Here is a 27,833-nt window from a genome sequence, read left to right as displayed (position 1 = left end):
ACACATTCAGAGGTATAAACATACAGTCTTTTCAACACACACAAATCAATTATGTGCATTTGTTTCTAAAAAAAAAAAAAATTGTGTGCTAGGGATTAAACTCAGGGCTTTGCACATTCTAGGCAAGCACTCTACCACTGAGCTATATCTCCAACCTGTGAGAATATTTACATTGAAAACAATCTTGGAACAACAAGCAGAATTTGGATAACTGTTAAAGCTATATGGTGTATTTATGAGGTTTCATTATGTTCTTTCTATTTTCGTGTAATATGACAATTTCCATTTAAAAAAAGTAAAAAGTAAAGCCTGGACCAATGGCACACACCTGAAATCCCAGCCACTCAGGAGGCTAGGGCAGAAGGATCTCGAATTTAAAGCCAGACCTCAGCAATTTAGAGACAGTCTGTCTCTAAATAAAATGTAAAAAAAAAAAAAAAAAAAAGGTAAAAATATCGTTTTATATTTAAAGGTAATGAAAAATAAAACAACCATCTTTACATAGTTCTCTTAAAGGTTCTGTATTTGTATGATTACTAGCCAAGCCTTCTTTGTCAACATGTTAATGCAACTGCTTTCTTTTCTAAAAAATATTTTTAGTTGTAGATGGACAAAATATCTTTATTTTTTTTTAATGTGGTGCTGAGAATCAAATGCAATGCCTCACACTTGCTAAACAAATGCTCTACCACTGAGCCACAACTCCAGCTTTGCAACTGCTTTCTTAAATTGATATTTAAGAAGACCCCAGGGCCAGGCATGGTAGCACATGCCTATAATCCAAGCAACTCAGAGGTTGAGGCAGGAGGATTGCAATTTCAAACCAGCCTTAATGGCAAGGCCCTAGCTAACTTAGTAAAACTCTGTCTCAAATTTTTAAAAAAATAATTTAAAAAGGGCTGGGGATGTGGTTAAGTGGATAAGTGCTCCTAGGTTCAATAAAACAAAAACAAGGAATTTTTACCAGGGTATGGTACTGCATGCCTATAATACCAGCTACTCTGAACACTGAGTCAAGATTGCATATTTGAGTTCAGCCTTTACAATTTAGCAAGACCCTATATCCAAATATATGTATGTACAGACTGGGGGTATAGCCAAGTGGTAGTATGCCCTGAGTTCAATCCCCAATATTAAAAAAGAAAAAAAAAGAAAAAAGAAGGATTTTTTAAAACTCCCTTGTTAGAGTTGGGTTGAAAGAGAATAATATACCAGCATTATTACATCACAGGCACACATTACAGGCACCCACCTGTAATCCCAGTGGCACGGGAGGCTGAAGCAGGAGGCTGAGACAGAAGGATCTCAGGTTCAAAGCCAGTCCCTAAGCAACTCAGTGAAACCCTGTTTCTAAAGAAAATAAATAAATAAAATTATAATATATAATGTTTATTTATTTATATGGGGCTGGGAATGTGACTCAGTGGTAAAGAGCACCTAGGTTCAATCCCTGGTACCAAAAGAAAAACAGAAAGAGAATAACATAACAAAATTAACTTTTTCTAAGTTTTATAACTAAAAAAAAAAAAAAAGCCAATGACAGAAAAATGAAGACAAAAAACAAAAACAAAAAACCTTATTACTTTCTACCTTCCACTACTTTCCCTTTCTATAGCAAAAGAAGAAAAAGGAGGAGAGAAGATGAAACAACACTATATGATCTTGGTTCTTAAAAGGAAGGATTGAGACAATTATTACAGACAGCTTTTGACATTCCATCCTAATTGTACTTGTGTGAGGTGCTAGGGACGGAACCCAGGACCTCCCACGCTAGACACACACTCTCCCATGGAGTTATACCTCCAGCCTGTTCATGTGATTTTAATTTTTATTTGCTTGAAACTTCAGCATCCCATTAAAGTGATATTAAATCACATATGTGTGCCCTCAACAATATCATTTAGAGTTTAAATAAATGAGTTAACACATTTCATTTAATTAATTAACTAATGCAGAATTCCTATATTATAATCCCAACCATCTCCATTAGGACCCAAGATGTCTCTAATAAAATACAAGAAATACGACCAGACAAGTTAAAATTAGTACTCGTATAGACGATTTTAATCAAATTTGAATAAGTGATAAAAACTGTGCATGGAGAATTGCCAAAAACAGTTTCTACAATCTAATTATCTTTTTTTTTTAGTTATAAGTCATGTAAAAAAACAATTTGCAGGCCAAAATTGATATTAGAAAGCCTTCGAGAGAGCAATATTTACTTTTCTAACCATTAAGTAGAAAAAGTTATACTTTAGTGAATGATTAACAAGAGTTTAAATAAATGTAATTATAAATGCTTTTAGAATAATATTTTAATTCTATTTAAACAGCTTGATTTGGTATAAATACTCTCATACATGGAAAATTAGGCCCAACAGAAGATCAAAAAATATAGTAAGTAATGGAAATGATCTGGATACAATGAAGCAATGAATTAAGGGAAAACTGACATTACTTTGTAACATGAAATAAGTAATTTAATTGCAAATATAAAGTCTGGGGTTGAGAAAACTCAACATTAGAAAATATTCTATGTCAACAGAAAAAGATAGTATTACAATAGCTGAACATTAACAACAATTCTGTTGCTATAAAGCAGCAGAGATGTTGAAAATAGACCAGAACCCTCTAACTTATTGTAGAGTGAATCACAGAAGTAAGTAAAGTAGTCTTTGGTTGAGCTATTGATGTTACTTAAAAGATGTTTTGGAAAAACTCAGAGATTGATGAAAGCTGGTATCTTTTAGTAGTTAAGAGACTTTGCTGCTTGGTTTTCTAGTGTCTTATCTTGTTCAGAGATTATGTGACTAAGTCTTAAATAAAGGGCAAGGGGTTACTGTTATTGATTCTTCTTTCAAGATAATGGCCTCCTTCTACCTTGTTTTGAACATCAACAAATTATTATGGGGTAAAATATGTTCTTTTTTTGGGGGGGGGGCGGTGCTGGGGATCAAACCCAGGGCCTTGTGCTTGCAAGGCAAGCACTCTACCAACTAAGCTATATCCCCAGGCCCCAAAATATATTCTTTTTTTAATATTTATTTTTTAGTTATAGTTGGATACAATACCTTTATTTTGTTTATTTATTTTTATATGGTTCTGAGGATTGAACCCAGGGCCTTGCACGTGCTAGGCGAGCTCTCTACAGCTTGAGCCACAACCCCAGCCCCTAAAATATATTCTTAATACAAAAATGGAATAACTGAATTTTATTTTTATGTTCCTATTTTTTTTTCTTTGAGATTTTGAGAATTTGGGGGAACCGAAGAGTATGAACATAAAGCAACTGAATTTACTGACAGAGCCAGGCATAGTGGCACATGCTTGAAATCCCAGCAACTAGAAAGGCTAAGAGAGGAGAATTGCAAGTTTGAGACCTGTTTGGGTAACTTAGCAAAAAAACTGTCTCAAAATAAAAAAAAGGGGGGTGGGGGGCTAAGGGGCTGGGGGTGTAGCTCAGTGGTAGAGCATCCCTGGGTTCAATACCCAGTATCAAAAGAAGAAATATTCACTGACAAACTGTTTCAATCACTTCTCTCGACTTTTCTAAATTATAAAAATAATGCATTTTTATTAGAAAACAAACAATACAGAAAGATATTAAGATATATCATTTTTCACTAAAAATGAAAGGTCTCCTGTTTTCCTTACTCTTTAACTGCATACCCCACTGCTAATAACCTGTTCAAATTTTTGTCTATGTATACATAAACACACACATATTGTCATTTTTTAAATAAAATTTGATCATTTCACTTTAGTTATCATTTCTGGCTAATCAAAATGTAGAAGTATATTGCTTTTATTCTATTATTTCTGTGGGTCTTTATCCTATTAGATGTAACAGCCCATCTGAAGACAAAGCCTGTCTTATTAATCTTTTTTTCTAAATGTCTACTGCAGTACCTTATGTTTATTGAATACATATTTGTAGGCTTGAATTTAAGCAAATGGACAAAAACTGAAAACAGGTTACTCTGAAACAATAGCCAGATAGGATCTGGGATATAATTGAGTGGTAGAGGGCTTGCTTAGCATGTGAGAGGCCCTCCTGGGTTTAATCCACAGCACTGCAAACAAACTTGTTTTTTGCTGATTGTATATAACTTTCTGAAAGGAAAAGAATGAACCAGAAGAAAATGCTGATGAACTCCCCCTTAGACAGTGAGGGGATGCCCCAGCTAGTGAAGCAGGATAAAGGCATCATTGAAGCTATGAGTTCTTAAGACCCTCTGCCAAATCTCCACCTCCGCCAAAATAAAAAAAAAAAAGAAAAAGAAGAAGAAGCAAACTTGATGGCTCTTAATGCAATCATTATTCAATTTGATCATCAAAGTCTTTAAGACTTTAAGAACCATTCCACTATTATTTGAAGTTGGCACTGTCCAAAATGCTATGTAGGCAGAGCAGTCTGTGTCCTTCCAGTCTAATTACAGTGGTATAAACAACACCATCCTCAGAGAAAGGCAATCAATGTAGGGGTGATCCCAAAGGAATTCAGTTAGCCTCTGACACCAGTAATATCAACCTCGCTGATTCTAGGAAAGAGGCATGTTACACGCTGTGCTGGGCACTTGGATAACCACATGGTTTTCTAAACACCCCAAATTGGCTGGCAGGTCCTCCATGACCTTTATGATTGTCCTGATTTCCAGTAATACATAAATATATTTTCTTCTCAGCATGCAAGAGTGGGGTGTTGTAGTTTCTTTCTGGGACTATTTAGTTCTTTTAATAGCCAAATACATTTTAAAAAATAAAAATTTATAACAATACGTTGTGGTTCATGTCAAATAGCCCTTCCCCAACAGCTTCAAAATTTAGAACTGGCAGACATATGGAAAGCAGGAGGGTGGGGAAAAATGATTAGAGCCCTGGGTTCAAGTCCTTACACCATCACTGTCCAGTCTCAGTTTATTCTCTAAAATGGGACGTGTAAGACCTTCTTGCAGAAGCTGTATTATCAACAACAGGTCATAGCTGATTCACCAGGAGCATTCATTCATCAAGTATTCTATGCCTGTGTACAACTGTGAACAAAATAGATAGTTGCCATACTTAAGAAGCTTTTAGTTAGGATAGGTGACCCATGTTCTGTAATTCAGCAACTGGGAAGGGTAAGACAGGAGGATCACAAGTTTGAGGCCAGCCTGAGCATAAACTAAAAGGGACTGAAGATAGTGTAGTGGTAGAGTATCCCTGGGTTCAATCCCTAGTACTGTAAAACTAACTAACAAAAAATAAAGGTCCTAGGCCAGGTGTGGATCCAAGTTTTGTGGGCCTGACACTTATAAATGAGAAAAATATCACAAAAAAAATTACTTCAGACTTGAAAAGTCAGATACCTTTTTTTCCTAAGGTCCTTGCAGGAATACCAGAAATTCTTACCTAGAAATGTGTCCAATTGTAGCCTGGTTTTCCAATCCACATAGAACATCACCAAGGACCTGGGTCAGTGAAAGGCCCTGAAGCTTAGCTTCATTAGTCATGATAAATCTGCCTTTGCTGCAGGCCCTGAAAATGGTAGGTCTTATTTTTATTATTATAATAATACATTATTTATAATTTCCAGGGTGGCTTCTATATTGACTATCTTTAACTCTTTGTTCTTAAATTCTGAGGAAAGGCTTCAAGTCAGCAACTCAGGCCATTTTAGCTTCAATTTTACTGAAGCTAACATAAATGTTATTATAGCTGTGTAATAACATTTATGTTGCTTAAAATATTATTTCAGGCTTGGCACTGTGGCACAATTAATCAAATTGAGATTAATCCCAGTCCAAAAGGACAACGAATGAAACTACTCAGCTACTCAGTAGGTTGAGGAAGGATTGCAAATTGGAGGGCAGCCTGGGCAACCTAGTGAGATCCAGTCTCAAAAAAAAGAGGCAGTGGGTGCTGGGAATATAACTTACTTATAGAATGTGTCTGAGTTCAATCACCAGAGCTTGGGCAGGAGGTGGGGGGAATAGAATGGGTACAATATTCTTCTTATGAAAGGTAGCAATAATTGTATTTATTTATTTATTTATTTATTTATTTATTTATTTATGATGCTGGGGACTAAACCCAGGGCCTCAGGCACCGTAGGCAAACACTCTGTCACTGAGCCACATCCCTAGCACAAAGGTGGTAACTTTTGTTAATACTGAATTGTCTCCTAAAATTAATGAAAGTAAAATATATTTTCCAAGAGAAGTTAAGATTATCAAAAAATTTAAGTAAATAATGGTTACATAATGATGTACTTTAAGGCAATAATAGTCACATATGTTTTTAGCAATGCACACTAAAGTTTGCCTTCATTAACCAGTCAATAAATATGTGTGGAATTCAGGATAAATTAATGTTAAATAATCTGGAAGAGGAACATTGGTAATTAGCATAAAACTTCACACACACACACACACACACACACACACACACACATAAAGAAGTGCTGAATAGATGAAAACAGAATCAAATTGAGATTAATCCCAGTCCAAAAGGACAACGAATGAAACTCAAACCACTACGAATAATAAACAAGGACAAACGTCTACCGGCAAAAACGGGAAAGGTAAGGGCTTAGGAGCAACCTGAAGGAGACTCTTCATGCCCCATCACATTTCCATTGTGATTTTTCATAGCAAGTTGAATTATTTTCAACTTTCTATTTCAGAGTACTTCACGTTTACACTTTCATAGGGTCTTCACCTCTATGGTCTCATTAGATCTTCACAATAGTTCTCTAGAGTATTTATTTTTAGCTCCGTATAATGAAGGAGGAAACGGGGATCTCTGAGAGGGAAATGATTTGTTTGAGATCATAAAGCTTATGAGTAGCAGAACCAGCACTAGAGCTCAGGTCTCCCGCTTGCCAGACCAGTGTCATTCATTTCCCCTATAGGACCATGTAGGTGAGTAACACCTTTATGTCATTCTCAAAGGCCATTTATTCACAAATAAAGCTATCAGTGTTTTGCAACAGATGGTCAAAGAACACTGAAACCAATGGGGAAAAAAAAGTATGGGAAGCAATTTGGGAATTTAATACAATTTAAAAACTAAATAATCCTGGGCTGGGATTATGGCTCAGCAGTAGCACACTTGCTTACTGCGTGCAAGGTCCTGAGTTCGATCCTCAGCACCACATAATAAATAAATAAATAAATAAATAAATAAATAAATAAGATAAAGGTATTGTGTCCAACTACAACTGAAAAATAGGTATTTTTAATAAATAAATAAATAAATAGTCTAGCCATGGTGGCACATGCCTATAATTCCAGTGACTCAGGAGCTGGGGCAGGAGGATTGCAAGTTCTGGGCCAGCCTCAGCAATTTAGCAAGATCCTGTCTCAACATAGCTTAGTGGTAACTTCCACTGTGTTCAATCCCCAGGACAAAAAAAAAAGTCCATTCCTAGGATTACCAAAAGGAAATAATTCAAATAAATTAAAAGCTATATGCACAAAGTTAGTTATTATTATATTATTTATCACAGGAGAAAAGAATGAATAAAAACAAGTTAATTTTGGGCTGAGGATACAGTTCTTCTGGCAGAGTACTTGCCTAGCATGCACAAGGCTCTGGGTTCCCTCCTCAGCACCACAAAAAAAAAAAATCAATTTCTATTAGAAGAGAGATGCCAAGTAAATCATATTTTATCAAACTGTTGAATTGTGATACTATTAAGATAATTATGAAACTAAAATAACATGGGAAATGTTTAAAGTGACTTTAACTGGGAAATGTATTTGGAAAGGCTGAACAGGAACACAGAAATATGAAAACATTGCTATGATTTTGGAGCTTTTAAATAAATTGTCTTTAGCAATTTTTATTTAATACTTTTAGTAAGTAGCTTTTTAATAACAGACTAGTTTACAGTTCACATGAAGAAACGTGACTAAAATCATGCAAAGATATGGAAAATTTAACTTTTCACAAAGAATTGAGAGTTCCTTTAATGCCCATGTGTGATGTACTGAGTTTGTGCATTTGTCCTCACTCCATCCTTTCCACCAATGCCCCTCATGTTCTCCTGACCTCTAACCCTCTCCTCATCTCTTTCTTAAGTTGTGCCTGCTATCTTATTTGTTTCCTATCATCCACAGAATTTATCTGAGTCTGTACTTCCAGGGGTATCAAAGGCAGCAGGCATGTTAGACTGGAGGAGGGAACCAGAAGAGATATTAGCCTCCCATCCCGCCTCACTGTCTCAATGACCTGGGCCCCTGAGACCTGGCTCAAAAGGAAAAAACAGCTCACTTCCCTGTTAAGCTAGGGAATCTAAAGAACAAAGGCTGAAGCTCCCTTAACTCATCATTCCAAAGGTAGATGGCCTTGTGCAAGATAGTGGGTAACCTTGGGGAACTGTCCATGCTGCTGTGCAAGGGTGCTGGGCCCAGTTTGCATTCTACGAATCCTGTTTTAGTCTTTCCAACAGAACTCCTTTATGAGTGTAATTCAAATAACACCTGTAGATATCCCTGTTTCATCAAGATTTGTGTCAAATTCACTATCTCGGAGCAAAACATTTTTACCTTGTGACTTGGCAAAAGGACCAAGGTATAACCATATGTACCACAGAGAGAACCTCCCCCATTCTTGACTGAGAACGGAGAGGCTGTCTTCAACCCTGAGTAAAGATAACCTTAGATACCTTGATAGCCTATGCAAACAGCAGCAATGGTGAAAGAGACACAGTGGAACATGAAGGTCACCTTGGGGTATGATAATACATGCATATGGGTATCCAGAAAAGAGGTGGGAAAGGCCTTGCTGAGGTATAATATGCCTGTTGCTCTCTATGCTGCACTGTGTCTCATTTAAATTCTTATGGAACCAAAATTCTTATCACAACCTAGGTCACCTTTCGTATAATTTCTGAAGTAGGTAACTATTACATCTCTTTTGAATAAATTCTCCTGCCCTGTTTTTCCCTATTAGGCATGCTGATTCCAATTAGGACTAGGTTAATACATTGATGCTGATGGTATCTCACCCTTTAGCATCCGTAGTATCTTATTTGCAAGGCAGCTAGTTTACACTTGTGTGGTGCTTTTCTGGGTACATATCAGAGGCACATGACAGCCCTGAAGAGAGCTGCTGGTCACTGTGTTCTCTATGGATGAAAGCACTCAAGCTACCGAGAGATGAAATGAACAATGAGAATAAAGCAAAGAACACTCCTGCCCCCACCTGAATCCTAGTAATGCGCTTTTTATTTTGAAACAAAATAGAAAGGAAAGAAAGAAAGAAGGGGCCAGGGTTGTAGCTCAGCAGTAAAGCGCTCGCCTAGCATGTGCGAAGCCCTGGGTTCGATCCTCAGCACCACATAAAAATAAATAAAATAAAGGTATTGTGTCCATCCACCACTAAAAACTATTTTAAAAGAAATAAAACACTTTTCAAGATTTTCCTCAGTGTTTCTAGCATCTACCAAAATTAAGCTACAGATGTTCTACTTAATTTTCTGGCTTAATTTCTCTATGAAACTTTTTGGGTTTCGAATTCACAGAACTCAGAAGGGCCCAGAAAACTACAGAAATATCCAAGTGCTAATGGATGATTTATCCTCTAAATCTGAAAAAACAAACCCAGTTCAACTGTGTTCTGAAAGCAGACTGAAGCCCCAGCTGTCCATTTGACTAAGCAAAAGAATAAGTCAGAAAAAGTTGAGCAACAGGCTTTTCCTGGAGATGAGATACTTATGGCTACTTGCTCTAGCAACAACCAACTACTCATGATTTATTTTCGCCAAAAGTGCTGAGAAGCTTTGAAGACCAAGGGAGAGAAATTAGAATATTATTTCCCTCCCCCCCAACATAACCAACTGTAAATGGCCAAGTCAGAAGTACCTGAGTAAGCAAAAGGGGCAGCAATTCTCTCCAGAAAGCAGAAACGTCCAACAGCAATGTTTGCAGTTTCTCTTATACTGCCCCAAACTCTTTATTTATTTAAATATTTAACTACAGGGATGCCTCAAGGCATCTACACCTGTAGAAAATCTTCCAAGGGATGATTTAAATTAGCTTTCCTTGCATTAAGGAGGATGGCACCAGTTTTGGAATCCTCACCCCTTACATCAACACAAACTTTCCCCACCCTAACAGGATTTATAGAACATTTTCAAGCTCATAAGATCTAACCAGTTTGAATTCATTGCTCATATTTGATTATTTTTGACCTACAAAAAGGCAGTTTCAAATGGTTTGTCCTGATATAAACATCACCTTTGAGCAAAAGAAAAGCTAAGGAACAAAACTAAAATAGGTTAAAAATAACAAGGATTTGGCCAGGTATTGTGGTGCACACCTGCAATCCCAGCTCCTTGGTAGGCTGAGGCAGGAGGATCAGTGGCTCCTGGCCAGCCTGAGCAACTTAGTGAGACCATGTCTCCAAATAAAATAAAAAGGGCTGGAGATAGAGCCCAGTGTAGAGCTTCTTCTTGCCTATCATGTATGAGACCCTGCATTCAATTCCCAGTACCACAATAAATAAACAAGAGTTTGCATTTGTCAAATAGATAAGAAATTGAGAGATGTGGGGAGAGACATCAGGAGACAAGCAAGTGGGGCTGAAGTTGCGGCTCAGAGGTGCAGTGCTCGCTCACCTAGCACACATGAGGCCCTGGGTTCCAGCCTCAGCACCACATATAAATAAAGGAAATAAAGGAATTGTGTCCACCTACAACTAAAAAAAAAAAAAAGATTTAAAAAAAAAGAGGCAAACAAGTCAAATTCTGAGGAGAAGAGCAGTAGCTATGGTATAGAGAAAGGACAATTCCATGGTTGACCAGTACAGAGAAGTGACTTTGGGCATTTAACGAACCAGGAATCCTTAATTTGAGTCCTTAACATTTGTTCCTCCTTCAGCCATAGCTCATGGCTTTTTGCTGAACTATATCTTCTAGCTTTTGGTTACATTTTCTTTTAATGTTTTATTTTATATATTTTTATATGTTTCTCTTCATCATATTTCAGTCTTATTTTCCCAATGAGTAGCTTCCTGAGAACAAGTTCCCATGTCATATTTCAGCTTCTTAAGCCACACATTCAGTAAGTGCCAGTATCTATTAAATAGACTTGAAACTGATCAATGGACTCTGTTACAAGAAAGCTCACCTGGAAATGTAAACTCTAGGAGGACCAGTAATAATAAGATCCATCTTTTGGTGGTACTTCTATCTGCTCTATTCTATGCCACAATTTTTTTTAATACCTTAATTTTATTTATTTTTATGTGGTGCTAAGGATTGAACCCAGGGCCTCGCACATGCTAGGCAAGTGCTCTACCACTGAGCCACAACCCCAGCCCTATGCCACTTATTTTATACATGCATTAGTTCTAAATCTGACATCAACCTTACAAAGGATATTAGTATTATTAATCTCATGCTATATTATCAGTCTCATTCTACAGCTGGGCTGTAAGAGATTTCAGAAAGGTTAAGTGACTTGCTTCATGCCACACAGTATACATGAACTTCAAGCCCAGGTGTGCTGCCAGAGCCCACACTCTTTCCATTGGTTTTCTGCCTCGGGCAATGCCTGCCATCCTTTTATAATAATGGAAATAATACCAGAGACCTATAGAGTGTTTACTCTGTACCAGACACTGTTCTAACGCCTTTCACATATGTTAAATTCATTCAGTCCTCACAACTATTTTCTTAGGTGGTGAGCTCTATTATTAGCCATTTTACCTTGTATCATCAGTCGTTTTACAACCCTTGTAAGGACAATAAAGGTCAATGATATTTTCTTCTTATTAGGCTCATTCAAAAGTTTGGCATAACTACAACAGAAATTTCCGCCCACATCAGAAAGGCTATGTATCGATCACATTGGGATCCCATTGGATTGAGCCAAACAGGTCAGAAAACACGATGGATGTGAACATGTGCCAAGACTCCATGGTTTCTGTGCTCGGATGGTTTGCCACCCCTATTCATGGGAATGGCGACTATCCAGATACCATGAAGAAGTCGCTCTCCATTCTACCCCTTTTCTCAGAAGCAGAGAAGGAGGAGGTAAGGGGCACGGCTGACTTCTTTGCCTTTTCCTTTGGACCCAACAATTTCAAGCCCCCAAACACCATAGATAAAATGGGGCAAAATTTGTCACTCAATTTAAGAAAAGTGCTGAACTGGATTAAACTGGAATATGGTAACCCCCGAATCTTGATTACCGAGAATGGGTGGTTCACAGACAGTTATGTGAAGACAGAAGATACCACAGCCATCTACATGATGAAGAAATTCCTCAACCAGGTTCTTCAAGGTGGGTTGACATTAGCTCAAATTTTTAAAAATGTTGAATCCTTATAGGATATTTAAAGTCCTCTTTGAATGTGTAATCATTGTTGTTGTGGGTTTATTTCATATTGTACAACGTTGATAGAACTTTTAAGTATTATTCCCATGCCCTTTCTTTTTTTTTGGGGGGGTGCGGGGGTGGTGGAAATCAGGGATTGAACTCAAGGGCACTCGACCACTGAGCCACATACCAGCCCTATTTTGTATTTTATTTAGAGAAAGGGTCTCACTGAGTTGCTTAACACCTCACTTTTGCGGAGGCTGACTTTGAACTCTCTATCCTCCTGCCTCAGCCTCCTGAGTCACTGGGATTACAGGCGTGCACCACTATGCCCAGCTTTATGTCCTTTCTTAAATAAAAGTTTAAGGTCAAAATAATTTCAGACTACAGGTAGACCTTTAATTGTTAGGAATATGATGTTTTATTCTTTATAAACGATACAATGCTAAAAGAGATTAAGTTTAAAGTTCCCTATTGGGTTTTACTTTATTCTAAGATGCTTCTAGAAATTGTGATCCATTTTCTCTTTTATTATGATAAAAGGTCTGAAGACAAAACTGAGAAATTTCTATTAATCCTAGTGATTTCCTCTGACCTCAACATATCTCCTCATTCCTTTTCCATTACTGAAGCAGGACATCTTCAGGTGGACTGAAACAATGGAACCAAAGTCAAGCTCAGGTTATGATGGTTTTATTCCCTACAGAATTGGGCTCCTGGGCTGGGGATGTGGCTCAAGCGGTAGCGCGCTCGCCTGGCATGCGTGCGACCCGGGTTCGATCCTCAGCACCACATACCAACAAAGATGTTGTGTCCGCCAATAACTAAAAATAAATATTAAAAATTCTCTCTCTCTCTCTCCTCTCTCACTCTCTCTTAAAAAAAAAAAAAACAGAATTGGGCTCCTTTCATCCAATAGAGGAATTCTCTGTGAATCTTGCTAAAACTCTGTAGCTCTTTTTAGAAGTCATTAGTCTACAGGAAAATCCCAGCTTCTTCAGGAGAGAACCTTCAGGGAGGGTCCTCAGGGAGAGCAAGACTGCCCCAATTCTGCTGTTCCAGATTGCAAGAAGGAACAGCATGGAAGAGCTATACCCAGTCACAAGCCACATGCACAAGAGGGACCTCAGAACAGAGGATACTGCCCACAGGTCCTGGGTCAAGTTCTCCGCACTTGGGCAGAAGAGGTGTCCATTCTACCTCTTGGAATCTTTTGCCATGGATTTTCCACCTTTTAGGGAAAGAATGTCAGTGATAAACCCCCAAAATGCAAAACTGAGGCATTTCTAAAATAGAAATGAAAGCTTTTAAGGAAAATGATTCAGAGTGGGCTGGGGATGTAATTCAGTGGTAGAGCACTTGCCTAGCATGTGGGAAGCCCTGGGTTCAATCCCCAGGTACTGTCAGAATATAGAAAGAAAGAAACAAAGAGGGAGGGAGGGAGGGAAAATCAGGGTTAATATGGGAATTTTAATATGGGAATTGTTTGTGTTGCTTATGTTGCTATCCACAATTTATGTTTACCCAATTCCTGCAATTTACTAATTCACAGTTTTAAAGCTAGAAAGGCCCTTAGAGATCATCCTTTCCAATACATTCTGTTTGCAAATAAGGAAACTGAGGCCAAGAAACTTGCCCAATAGCACCCTCCCAGGAACACAGCAGGGTAAGGCCCTGGGCCCCCTGCCCTCGGGCCCAGTCAGAGCTCATTCTCTTACATCACTTTGTCTCTTTTACCTCCTTATATCTACACAGATTTATGCTACTTCTAAGAATTGACTTTTCAGTCCCTGAAGAACAGTTTCTTAGAATAGATAGTTTGTCCACAAATGGGAACAAAACCAAATTTGAAGTGAGAAAAACTCTTGGTCACTAGCAGACATCTGCATTAGTCCCAGAGGGTTGTAGAAATTATCATGCCTCCCTGTCACAGATCTCCACACTAAATATCAGTAATATTTTTCATTTGATCCTTTGTGCCATTCAGTTATGAGGGGTGATGTGAATAGGGGTACCATTCTAGATGAAAATAACTGCCATGTTTCAGGAAGAAACATGCATTTTCTATTTGATATAACTGGCCCACAAATCAAGGAAAAGGTTGGTTTCACAATACACTGTCCCCTGCCATGATAGTGAAATTGTAAATTGGAGTGTTTACCTTTCTGAATGTCTCTGCTTTTTTTTTTCTTTGTGCAGCAATAAGGATTGATGATATTCAAGTGTTTGGTTATACTGCCTGGTCTCTCTTGGATGGTTTTGAGTGGCATGATGCTTACAACACCCGTCGAGGATTATTTTATGTGGATTTTAATAGTAAACAGAAAGAAAGAAAACCCAAGTCCTCAGCACATTACTATAAACAGATCATACAAGAAAATGGTTTTATTTTGAAAGAGTCCACGCCAGATATGCAGGGTCAGTTTCCCTGTGACTTCTCCTGGGGTATCACTGAATCTGTTCTTAAGGTAAGTGGCTACCTCCAAATCAACCATAAACTGGAGAAGATAGGACACCATGTTTTATTTCATTTACTCAATGATAGCTAGGAAGATAGGTATTAGGCAATGTCAAATACCATGGTTATTTAGAGGTAATGGAGCAGAGTTGAAGAAAGAGGAAGAAGGAGATGAGTGCTGAGACATTTTCATGGGCCAGAAGGTTTACTTGGTGAGGGAGTCCAAGCAACCAAGAGGCTGCCCTCTGGAAGTGTATAGTTCAGACAGAACTTAAGACCATTTCTCTGTGAGAAAAAACAATTTTATATATTTTTGTTTGTCCAAAAGCAAATCATTAGCAGTCCTTTATTTATGCAAATAGTAGATCTGAGTAATTTGCCTTCTGAGATCTCCATATCCCAGTGGAGCACCCCCCACATCTCATTATTCACCTCTTTCCAAGGTTTGCTCAAATGTCTCCTTCTCAATCAGACTTCCCTGCGATCAAAAACCCTAAATCCGCCCTATTACATTCTCTCTTCCCTGCTCTGTATTTCTATACAGAACTCTTCACCATCTAACTTACTATGAACCTTATCCATTTTTCTTATTTATCACCTGTCTTCTCCTCTACCATGCAAGGTGCGTGAGGGCAGAGATGTTTAATTATTTGATGTCTGCTGTATGCTTTAGTAGGGCAGCACCAGGCACATGGCAAGTCCTCATCTCTTAGAATCGGGTGAGTGAATGAGATCACCTTTTAGAGCCAGGTACGGGTGTAGAGACTTTCCATTCCAAATTCTTTATTTTACAGGCCAGGAAAGTGAGACCTATCAATTTTCCCAAGGCAACACAAGTAGTGGCAGAACTATTATCAGACAGTCTGGAAGCCTTCAGATACACAATGCTCTTTCCCAAATAACTATTTTTATTTTTTTTTTAATTATTATAGTTGTAGATGGACAGCAAGCCTTTATTTTATTTTTTTATATTTTTAGGTGGTGCTGAGGATCGAACTCAGTGCCTCACACATGCTAGGCAAGCACTCTGCCACTGAGCTACAGCCCCATCCCTAAGAACTACTTTTATTTTTTTTTAATTTTTCCTAATAACTATTTTTAAAGCCCATACTTTTTGCCAAGCATGTAACTATTGCATGCATGCACATTCTATTTAATCTTAAAAATCTCATTTTACAGACCAGAAAGCTGAGGTTTAGGGAAGTTACATAACTTGCCCGCAGGTTACCTAGGTCTGTCTCCTGAATACTATGCTATAGAACTTCACAATAACACACAATTTCCTGTACTTTAGAAGTGTATGAAAAGACAATGAGTTGTACAGGAATGGGACCAGACAAAAGGGTCCAAACCACAAGTGACCAAAGTTCACAGATTATTGACAGGCATAGTGGCGCATACCTGTGATCCCAGGAATTTAGAAGGCTGAAACAGGAGGATAACAAATTCCAGGCCAGTCCCTCAGCAATTTAGTGAGGCCCTAAGTAACTTCGTGAGCCTCTGCTTCAAAATAGAAAATAGAAAGGGCTAGGGATGTGACTCAGTTGTTAAACAACCCTGGGTTCACTTCCTGGTGCAAAAAAATATATGTAATTTTTGATATTCACAGGCTATGAATCTCAACCCCTGTGGCTATTAAAAGTAACATAAACTTTCATCTTCTGCTTGTGTCCCCTCTTAAACCACCTATTTATCCAGTTCCTACTTCTTCCTTCCTGTGACCATCTTTTCCCTATGACTTCAGTAGGTTGATATTTTTCACAACTCCAGACCCAGCAGGTAAAGACCTGAGGGGATATAAGAGCTACTTCTCCCTCCTGTACGGGAGATCCAACCTTCAAGTTCCTGCTTTAGCTGAAGACCCAGCAGCTTCCCAGTGATTGACACTGTGATATCTGCCCTACTCCTAGTTTTAGGAGCAAGAACTGATCCTGTGTGAGGGGAAATCATTTCTGTGGTCTGTTAGGCCTTGGTTTCATACTCACCCCTCGGAGCCCAGGAAAGTCAGCTTCTGTTCATCAACTTGGACTAAGAATGGGGATGAATGATTTGCCAAAGAAAATTATGTTGGTTTTTGAAAAATCAGCCAAAGGATGTATGACTAGATGCTATGTGGGCAGAAAATTGGATATCGTCTTCAGAAAGAATAACAAAATGAAATTAACAGTTCAAAAATATTACTATACCTAACCCCACACATTCCCATCTTATTTTCCTCTAGTCTCTAGTATCCTTTGTTCCTTCAACATTTTATTTTGAAAAATTTGAAACTTGTACAACAAAAACACATATTCTCTTCCTCAAGACTGACCAATTATTCATGTTGTCACTTTTTTTTTTTTTTTTTTTTTGGTACCAGGCATTGAACCCAGGTGCTCATCCCCAGCCTGTTTTATTTTTTAAGATAGGGTCTTGTTAAGTTGCTTAGGGCCTTACTAAGTTTCTGAGGCGGGCCTTGAACTTGTGATCCTCCTGCTTCTGCCTCCTGAGCCTCTGAGATTATAGTTGTGCACCACCATGGCCGTCTAACATTGTCACATCTACTTTATCTCAGCCCCTCTCTTCTATGAACCACGGATAAATTGCAGACATCATTATGCTCCACCCTGAAATATTTCAGCATGTATCTCCCAAAACAAGGACATTCTCCTGTATCACTCTATCATCAAGAGGCCCAGAACATTTAACATTGATTCAATCCATCTTATATACAATCCATATTCAAATTTTCTAAATATTCCAAAAATGTCCTTTATAGATTTAAAATTATTTTTGGATCAAGAATGCAAAGAAAGGTCACACGTCTTTCATCTTTATTTTTTTATTTTATTTTTTTTAAAAGAGAGAGAGAGAGAATTTTTTTTAATATTTACTTTTTAGTTATCGGCGGACACAACATCTTTGTTTCTATGTGCTAAGGATCTAACTTGGGCCGCACGCATCCCAGGCGAGCGCTACCGCTTGAGCCACATCCCCAGCCCACATCTTTCATCTTTAGCCTTCTTTAATTCAGAACAATTCCTTCAAAGTTGATGGTATTGGCAATTCTGACAAATTCAGACTAATTGACTATAGAATGTCTCATGCTTTGGAGTTCTCTGATTATTTCTTTATTAGATTGAACTTACCAGTTTTGGAAAAATGATAAATAGATGATATTATGCACTATCAGTGCATCCCATCAGGAGGTACCTGATGTCAATTTGTTTTATTATGGAAAATATCAATGCAGTTGAAGTAGTGTCACCAGATTTCTTGGTTAAGGTGGCACTTGTCAGATCTCTTAATTAAATGGTACCTTTATTTTTAATTAAGAAGTGATTAGATGAAGCCAGGTGCAGTGGCCCATTCTGTAATCCCAGTGGCTTGGGAGGCTGAGGCAGGAGGATTGTGAGTTCAAAGCTAGCCTCAGTAACTTAGCAAGGCCCTAAATTTCGAGACCCTGTCTTGAAATTTAAAAAAAAAAATTAAGGGGACCAGGGGTTGTGGTTCAGTGGTTAAGTGCCCCTGGGTTTAATTCCTGGTACCCCATCAAAAAAAGTGATCTGATGATGATACCCAGAGAATATATGAATATCCTGTTCCTGAACAATAATTCAAACAACTGTTTTAAAATTCATTCATGAAACTTGCCTCTCATAGATAGCAAAATGGAGAAATTTGAATTAGACTGTTCCTTCTACACTTATTAGCTGGGTTCTCTGAAGTTCAACGTTTTGTAATTCATTATTATCTTTAGAACATTATTTATTTTTATGCACAACTTGTCACACCGGGACCCCTTCAAGCTGCTCATATATCTTTTGACATTTACCTTCCAGTTTTTAAGCACTTCCTTGTTTTCCAGCACTAGATGCCCCAGCATCACCTCATTCTTTTTCTCTCCCAGACCTGAAAAAAAATTCTCCAAGGAGCCCAGGATCCTTTTAGTGGGGAACACAACTTTAAAAACAAAATCTGGGAATTGGGGCTGGGTTAAGGGTTCATCATATTTAACTAGATTTCTTTGCAGGCTAATCAAACCCACTTGCTGCCTAAAACTAATACTTTCTGAAGAGTTTTTAAAGTAAAACCACCAGGCGCAATGGTGTACATCTGTAATCCCAGTGATTTGAGAGTCTGAGGCAGGATTTTTCAAGGTTAGCTGAGGCAATTAAGCAAGCTCTTGTCTCAAAATAAAACAATAAAAGGACTGGGAATATAGGTCAGTTGTAAAGCATCCATGGGTTCAATTCCCAGTACCACAAACAAACAAAAAAGTAACAGATATTTATTTGATCTTGCCTTGCCGCATGGCAGGATTGTCTTTGTGAATACCTTTTTAATATCATAATGTCGTCAGCTTTTTTACCCACTGAAACTGACCATATAGGCTAGAAAGATTTCACTCAAATAATTAATTATATCCAGATTAAACTTCATGCTCACATGATCAATGTTCTCTAGTTTAATGTTCTAGATAACTGGTTGGCAGATGGCAAGTGGGCAGTAATATGGTTTTGTAATTATACTATGAAAGATGACACATGAGAAAACAATTAGAGGGAAAATATTTACCAAAGGCTAATTATCATTTTCCCTGGTGCATTTAAACTCAGTCATGAAAAGAAAAAGTACTTTAACATAAGTACAGAACATTTATTTGCCCTTTTTAGTCTTAAATTTAGAAATCCCTTTTTTAAGTCCTTTATTTTAGTTTAGACTCAAAGGTCTACAAGACAATTATTGCATCCAGGGAAAACTAAACCCAAGTCATGACTACCTTACATTTATACAGTGCTTTAGGGTCGACAGAGCCCTTTTGCAGAGCATCAACTCCTCACCGCACACCTGGGAGGCAGGTGAGACAGCTCCATCACTATATAATTGCCAAGCCTAAGTTTCAAAGGCACAGACTAGGACAGACTGTAATGAGACACTACCAGATCCAAGGGGCAACGTGGGGAGTTTTATGGGTATTTTATTTTATGGGTATTCTTTCCATTCATAATCCAAGTTCTTTGCATAGAGAAAAAATTCAATCATCTTCTTTTAGATAAATAAATCTGTGTTCTGACAGATTTACAGGTGGGGGACATACAGTTGTATTTTGACAGGCACGTGGGTAGGGGGAGATACACCTGAAGCAAAGATAATATCACTTGGACTTTTCAAGTAGAAAAAGTTGAGAGGTGCATTCAGCCAATGAAAGGAGTCATTGCCTACCCCCATCCTGCCGTCTCTTTTAGGAACTGGAGCTGTTGTCAACCAGTCCCCTCTAAATCCTAGTGCGGTCTGAGAACTCCTTTACACCTTTGTTTTCAATTTGTGACAGGGTTTAGAATCCATCTTTCATAATTGCTTTTAACTGAGGATAGCAAGCCAATTTCCTGATGCATTTGAAGAGAATCACAGGAGACCCCACTGTATAACCTGGATTTTTAGGTGAAATGAGCTGGAAAATGGCTTCTCAGTCTTTTCTCAATTTGTTTCCAAGCCAAACCCTGGGTATGGTTCCTTCCCTATGTTTCCTGGTTTCCCTGGAGATGCCAAGGGCTGGAAGGGAAGATAATCAATTCATCAGGCCTTTTCTCTGCATCACCAGGAGAACAGCCGGAACACAGAGGTCATTATGAAGGACATATGCATAATGTATTTTCTCTCTTGTCCTGAGAGGCCCCATAAAATCAGGCCCTTCTTCCTCTTAAAGGGTGTATTGCTGAGAGCCTCAGTTAGCCAGCATGTGCTTTATCTGAATGTGCTTCTTTTCCCACAGCCCGAGTCAATGGCTTCCTCCCCACAGTTTACTGACCCTCACCTGTACTTGTGGAATGCCACTGGCAACAGACTGTTGCACCGAGTGGAAGGAGTAAGGCTGAAAACGCGGCCCGCTCAATGCACAGATTTTGTCAGCATCAAAAAACAACTTGAGATGTTGACCAGAATGAAAGTCACCCACTACCGGTTTGCTCTGGACTGGGCCTCAGTCCTTCCCACTGGCAACCTGTCTGAGGTCAACCAACAAGTTCTGAGGTACTACAGGTGTGTGATCAGCGAGGGGCTGAAGCTCAACATCTCCCCAATGGTCACGTTGTATCACCCCACCCACGCCCATCTAGGCCTCCCCACGCCCCTATTACACAGCGGGGGCTGGCTGAACCCGTCGACAGCCACGGCCTTCCAGGACTACGCAGGGCTGTGCTTCCAGGAGCTGGGAGACTTGGTGAAGCTCTGGATCACCATCAATGAGCCTAACCGGCTGAGTGACATCTACAACCGCACTAGTAACGACACCTACAGGGCAGCCCACAATCTGCTGATCGCACATGCCCTGGTCTGGCACCTCTATGACCAGCAGTACAGGCAGTCCCAGCGTGGCGCGGTGTCGCTGTCCTTGCATTCCGACTGGGCGGAACCAGCCAACCCCTATGTCGACTCTCACTGGAAGGCGGCGGAGCGCTTCCTCCAGTTCGAGATTGCCTGGTTCGCAGATCCTCTGTTCAAGACCGGGGACTACCCCACCTCGATGAGGGAGTACATAGCCTCCAAGAATCGGCAAGGGCTCTCCAGCTCTGCGCTTCCTCACTTCACGGAGGACGAGCGCAGGCTGGTCAAGGGCGCCGCCGACTTCTATGCCTTAAACCACTTCACCACTAGATACGTGATGCACGAGCAGCAGAACGGCAGCCGCTACGACTCGGACAGGGACGTGCAGTTCCTGCAAGACATCACCTGCCTGAGCTCCCCGACTCGCCTGGCGGTGCTGCCCTGGGGAGAGCGCAAGCTGCTCAGGTGGATCCGGAAGAACTACGGAGACGTAGATATCTACATCACTGCCAATGGCATCGACGACCAGTCTTTGGAAAATGATCAACTCCGAAAGTACTACTTGGAGAAGTACGTTCAGGAGGCTCTGAAAGGTGAGGTTCGGGGCCAGCTTAGATACAGTAAGGTGTGAGGTTCATGTTAACTGACAGGAACAAAAGAACAAGGGGAGAAGGCTCATTAATGATCTTGTTGGCTTTGTTTAGAATTGTAGGATTAGAGCTGGGCGCTGTGGCACACGCCTGTAATCCCAGGACTTGGGAGGCTGAGGCAGGAGGACCGTGAGTTCAAAGCCAGCCTCAGCAACAGCAAGGTGCTAAGCAACCCAGTGAGACCCTGTCTCTAAATAAAATACGAAATAGGGCTGGGGATATGGCTCAGTGGTTGAGTGTCCCTGAGTTCAATCCCCAGTACCCTCCACCCCCAAAAAAAAATAGAATTGTAGGATTAGGACAGTAAGACTTTATAGAATTATAGGAGCAGGAAAGTAAGAAAAGAATGAATGCTTAGGGAAACCAAGTATGGTTACTGGGCAGCACCAAGAGCATATCTGAGATTCAGAATGAGGACAGACAGGCAAGATTTTTCTGCTTGTGATTCTTAGAATAAATGTGATAAGAACTATTGTGCTCATGGCTCTGCTTCTTAAATTTGCTTTTAAAAATATTTTTGGATGATTTATATATCAGTTTTACTTTAAATCTTTTAAAAATTATTTTCATAGATTGTAAAAAAAAAGTTTAAAAAAGCCTTTAATGAGTGAGAATCATTACATTTTATTTTATGGACATAAGTTTAGCTTGTTTCAATGAAATCTAAATTCTTATTCAAAGATACTTCATTGTAATTAATGATTTTCATTTTGGGTATTTTTCAGCATACCTTATTGATAAAGTCAAAATCAAAGGCTATTACGCATTCAAACTTACTGAAGAAAAATCTAAACCTAGATTCGGATTCTTCACATCTGATTTCAGAGCTAAATCCTCCATACAATTTTACAATCACCTGATCAGCAGCAGTGGCTTCCCTTTGGAGAACAGTAGTCCTAGATGTAATCAGACTCAAGAAAAAGCAGAGTGCATTGCCTGCTCATTTCTCCTGCAGAAGAAACCACTGATATTCTTTGGTTGTTGCTTCTTCTCCACCCTGGTTCTACTATTATCAATCACTATTTTACATCAGCGAAAGAGAAATCAATTTTGGAAAGCAAAGAGCTTACAAAACATACCATTAAAGCAAGGCCACAAGAGAGTCCTTAGCTAAAGTGATCTGTATTCACATTAAAAAATTCACTCCAGTTCTATATACTGGGAACTTACAGTATTCCTGCATAGTGTAAGAAAGAAGACAATTTGAGATACAGCAGTAATCAAGGTGATGACAATCGATGTCTCTGCAGTGTGGTTTAAATGAGCTTTCCCTTAGGTGTTGACATCAACAAATTCCATTCTTGGAGCTGAAGAATAAGACTTCAATGACTGTAAACTATGAGGATTACCTGTTAAATTGCTTCAGGAAGCATTTTCCATCATTATTCTCTAGCTTCTCTAAATGTCAATATCTTCTCATGGTTAAAAGAATTATTTTTAAAAAGTGAAAGTTTGTCAGACTCCATAGCAGAGATTTAAAACTATTCTTTAAACTGGATAGTTGGTGACATTCTGTCACTTCTAACAAGGTGCTTTGTCCTTTAGGTCAGGGTGGTTCTGAAATGAAAAGTAAATCTCAACAAGGTAAGCAGTGCTTGTCTATAGCCAGTTATGGCAGACTCTGAAGTGCATCAATCTGTTTTCTCAAAAAACCTGTCAAGTATTTCAAAAACATCTAAATTTGTGAGACAGGTTTTTCTCAAAAACATTATCAAGAATTTCTAAAACATCTAAACTTGTGAGCTCTCTTATTAGATTTGTGAATTTTAGAAAAATTCAACTTCCATAACTGATCTCATGGCAAGATCACAGGATAAAGATTAAAAGCTGGACCCAACTGTCTGTGAAGACAGGAAGTCACTCAAACTGACTAGTACAGAAATTTCACCTTTAAATAAATTGAGCATTTCTTCTCCCCAATTTTCATGAAGTGATAAACAAGATTTGGTAGACTTAGTAAAGCTAAAAAGATGTAAATTTTACTTATTGGTTATCAATAGAAAAGTACCATATTATTATTCCATAAGACCCGCCCTTCCCCCTAAAGAGTTTCACTGCTTTTTACATGAATATAGCAAAATACAAAGTGTGGCCCTTTCTGGACCTAGCAATGTGACTCTGGATGAGTTGAGTATTACTAGTCTAAATGAGTTAAAATTATTTTGTTTTATTTACCACTTTGTAAGGCTAGAATTAAGTAAATTCTTAAATCTGAACTGAGAGTATTTTTTTAATGAACCTGAATGTACACCAATTTATGCTTATAATTTTTTAGATTAATAAATATTCAAATAATGGCCTTTGCACACATTCACTGGCCACTCCAGGAATTTAGAGTCAAAGGAAAGTAGTTTGTTTCAAAAAGCCTTAGTAGGAAATTATCCTAAATTAAAGGTAGTTTTCATTGTATCCAGAATTCATTATCAACCCATCAACCTCTTTTAACATCAAGGTATTGAAAAAATGTGTGGTCAGAAGTCAAATGTACACAATTGGAATTCTAACTGATCATGAAGAGCAATTATATTTCAAAGATGGTGTAAAGAGAAAATTGATCATGCAAATGCTTAAGGAATAGGCAATAAATTTGCTGTGTGGCTGGTCAAATACAAATGGTAAAATCCTGCTTTTGTCTCTTCTTTCTCCCATTATACCCATTCTCTTACCCTTCTTAGTCTTAAGCATGTTTTGCAAGATTTTTTTTCCCTTTGAGAACTTACTGTACCTAATGCTATGCATAATTATAACTGGTCAATTTTCTAACATGTTGACTATGTAGAAAAGTCATTTAGAAGAATCACTTGGATGGGCTGCAGCTAAGTGATAGAGCACTTGCTTAGCAAGCTCCAAGCTTGAGGCCCTAGGTTCCATGCCTCACACCACCATCACCACCATAGCCACCACCCACTCAACCCCCCCCCCCCCCCCCAGCTTCTCCCCTTTTATGCCACATAGGCTCACCCTGACCCAAGAGTTACAGTGAAAATCTTTGGTGTCAATTGAACAATTAATTATCAACTCATCAACCTCTTTTAACATCAAGGTGTTGAAAAAAACATGTGATCAGAATAACAAACATTTTCAGGTTTTGTTTTCTAGTCTTCAAATATTTTGTGCCCTGATTCAAGTATCTTGTTATTTATGATTTCTGAGTTTAGACTTTCTTTTCCCCAGTCCTTCTTACATTTTGAGACAGAGTTTCACTAAATTGTCAAGGTTGGCCTTTAACTTCAGATTCTACCTCAACCTTCCTAATAGTTGAGACTACAGGCATGCATGTACACCACATCTGGCCTATTTTTTAATGTTTACATTACGTATTCTTAAAAACATGGTTTCCCTTTTCAAATTACTTTGCCATAAACTCCCCCAAATAGCCAAGTTCCTTAGCTTAAAGCTTAAGTCTTCCCTTACTGCCACTTTGGGAGTATTTAAGTCATTGTCATATGAAAAACCTTAGTTAAATATTTAATATGGGGCTTGAGACCCCAGCACCACATAAAAATAAATAAAGATATTATGACCATCTACCACTAAAAATTTTTTTAAAAAATATTTAATATGGCTCATGATCTACTAAGCTTACTAAAATAGTCAGGTTTATTAAAAAAAATCAATTTAAGTTGGGTACAGTGAGGCACACTGATAACTCAAGAGGCTGAGGCCAAAGAATTGCAAACTCAAGGTCACCCTGGGCAACTTTGATCGTCTCAAAGAGCACTTGCCTACCACACAGTAGGATGGGGTCCAAGTCCCTGTACCTCAAAAATCAAAAACACCTCACTGGGTTTATGCTTACTATATATTTAGCTAACATTCTGGTGAGTGGATTTTGACTTACTCTGCCCCAACTGAGCAAGTTACCTCTGGGAATGTGCATCCATTAGTAAAATGTAAACACCTGACCTAAAAGTTGGGTTTGACTGTCACCACACCCTAGTTTTGTGGAAATTACTCTCCAAGTTACCAGGTCATACTTAGCATCAGTTCACTCCTGGAGGAATCTATTTGCACAGCAGCAACTACCTACATATTGCTATTTCATTCCTAATGTCTCTAGCTTACTATAATACTGCCACTTTGAAATTTCTCCCTCAAAATTTCACCAATAGTTTCCACTCAGCAAACAATGATGTGCCATTTTTCCATATTCTTGAAATGAAGCAGCACAGAAGATTGCATCCCCCTAACAGTTGTGTTCTAACAGAAGAATACAATTAAAACTCAACAAGGTGAACTGTAAATGTTTATAAATGCTACAGACAGAATCAAGTGCAACAGGAGCAAGATTACTGGATGAACTAATGCAATGTTTTTAAATAGGGTGATCAAGGTAGGTTTTACTATGCCATTGAAGGGGACTGCCACACTTCAGCTATAAAGCCCTTTTTAAAAGGAAAGACCTTGCTTGATATTGAAAATCAACAAAGTAAACTGAAAGTTTTGAGGATATAGCTAAGTGGCAGAATGTTTGTCTAGCATGCTCAAAGGTGTGTTCAATCTCCAACACTGCAAAAAATAGTAATAAAAAATATAAAAACTCAAGTATGAAAGCAGGCAAGTTTTAAAAACTTATAGGCTTAATTCACGAGTGATGGTATACACCTGCAACCGGAGTAGCTCAGGAGGCCAAGGCAAGAGGATCACAAGTTCAAATCCAGCTTTAGCAACTTAGAGAGCCTAAACAACTTAGCAAACCCTGTTTAAAAATAAAAAGGAGTGGGGATGTGGATGTGGCTCATTGCTCAAACACCCCAGTACCAAAAAAAACAAAAAACCTTTGAAAAATACTTTCAAAAAGAACATCTTTCCCTGTAGCTCAGAAGGATTGCAAGTTCAAAGCCAGTCTCAGCAACAGTGATGGATGCACTGAGCAACTCAGTGAGACCCCAAAATAGGGCTGCAGATGGGGCTCAGTGGTTCAATCCTCAGTACAATTCCCACTACCAGAGGGAGTGTGAAGAACCAATAACCAATAATCCAAGTGAAAGTCAAGGTTGTTTCATTTTCTACCATTTTCAAACACTGTAATAGTATAACAAAGCCCTTTCAGCTTCAATAGTTGTCAATTTATATTACTTCACTCAGAAACCAACATTCAATGCCTGTAACCCTACCTCAAGTGTTTAACACTTCATCCTTTTCTTAAAAAACCTAACTCTATAATCAAGGTTAACACTACCTCCATGAAATCATACACCATCAGTACACTTGAAACAAGTCTGATTGAGAGGTTCCAACTGAGTCTCTTCATTTAAATAGTTCTGATAGACTCTGAACATACCAAATAGTGAATATATGTATGTATCAGGGTTGTTTGTATGGTGTGTAAAAAGAACTCAAGGTTTGATATTAATTTTCTGAAAATTTGGGATGTTGGAATTCAACAGATCAAGAGGGGATTAAACGGATAACCATGTTGGGTTTAAGGAAGCCTGGTATGGCCAGGGATCAACACTGACCAATGCACACAAGTATAATGCACCATTAAAAAAATTAGGGGGAAAAAAGGTGCTATAATAAATGAATGTTAAGTCTAGTAAAATATTATTACATAATACTTAAAAACTCTGACAGGGAATGAAGATATAATGTAAGTTGTGCTTTTAGAATACCAAGTGGGGGTGGACATGGTGGCTCAAGCCTGTAATTCTAGCAGCTCTGGAGGCTGAGGCAGGAGAATGGCAAGTTTAAAGACAGCCTCAGCAATCTAGAGACACCCAAAATAGAAAAATAAAAAGGGCTGGGGGTATGACTCAGTGGTTAAGAACTATGGTATGTAAAAATAAAGGTCTTGGACACACTAGTAGACGGCTAATAGACAGGTGTAGTGGCTCATGCCCATCTCAACAACTGAGGCAAGGTTGCAAATTTAAGGCCAGCTTTAATAACTTTGAGACCTTGTCTCAAAACAAAACAAAAAAATTCAAAATACATACACTACTGGCTTGAGGCAGAGGACAAGATTATTGAAATCTTACAGCACAACAGTAATATGGTCAGCAATATTTCACAAATTAACTGCACATCTCCATCCTGAGTATATTGTTTCATTTCTCAGAACTTTTTCACAAGTGACTAGAGTGCACCTACCTCACCAAATATTCAAAT

At 38.6% G+C, this 27,833-nt stretch overlaps 1 protein-coding gene across 1 annotated transcript in view; it reads left to right on the top strand.

Moving 5' to 3' along the window:
- The window catches only part of Klb (klotho beta), a 30,911-nt gene extending 8,075 nt beyond the window's left edge, over positions 1 to 22,836 (top strand). The window contains exons 2-5 of the mRNA XM_026386711.2: positions 11,765 to 12,272; positions 14,508 to 14,776; positions 20,522 to 21,665; positions 22,448 to 22,836. Of these exons, the coding sequence (XP_026242496.2) occupies positions 11,765 to 12,272; positions 14,508 to 14,776; positions 20,522 to 21,665; positions 22,448 to 22,836 (2,310 nt within the window). The remainder of the gene's footprint in view (positions 1 to 11,764; positions 12,273 to 14,507; positions 14,777 to 20,521; positions 21,666 to 22,447) is intronic.
- The last annotated feature ends 4,997 nt before the right edge of the window (positions 22,837 to 27,833 follow it).

This window comes from Urocitellus parryii, chromosome 10, assembly GCF_045843805.1.
Source record: "Urocitellus parryii isolate mUroPar1 chromosome 10, mUroPar1.hap1, whole genome shotgun sequence".
NCBI lineage: Eukaryota > Metazoa > Chordata > Mammalia > Rodentia > Sciuridae > Urocitellus > Urocitellus parryii.
The sequence above is the reverse complement of the archived record's forward strand: the minus strand, read 5'-3'. Positions and strand labels throughout refer to the sequence as shown.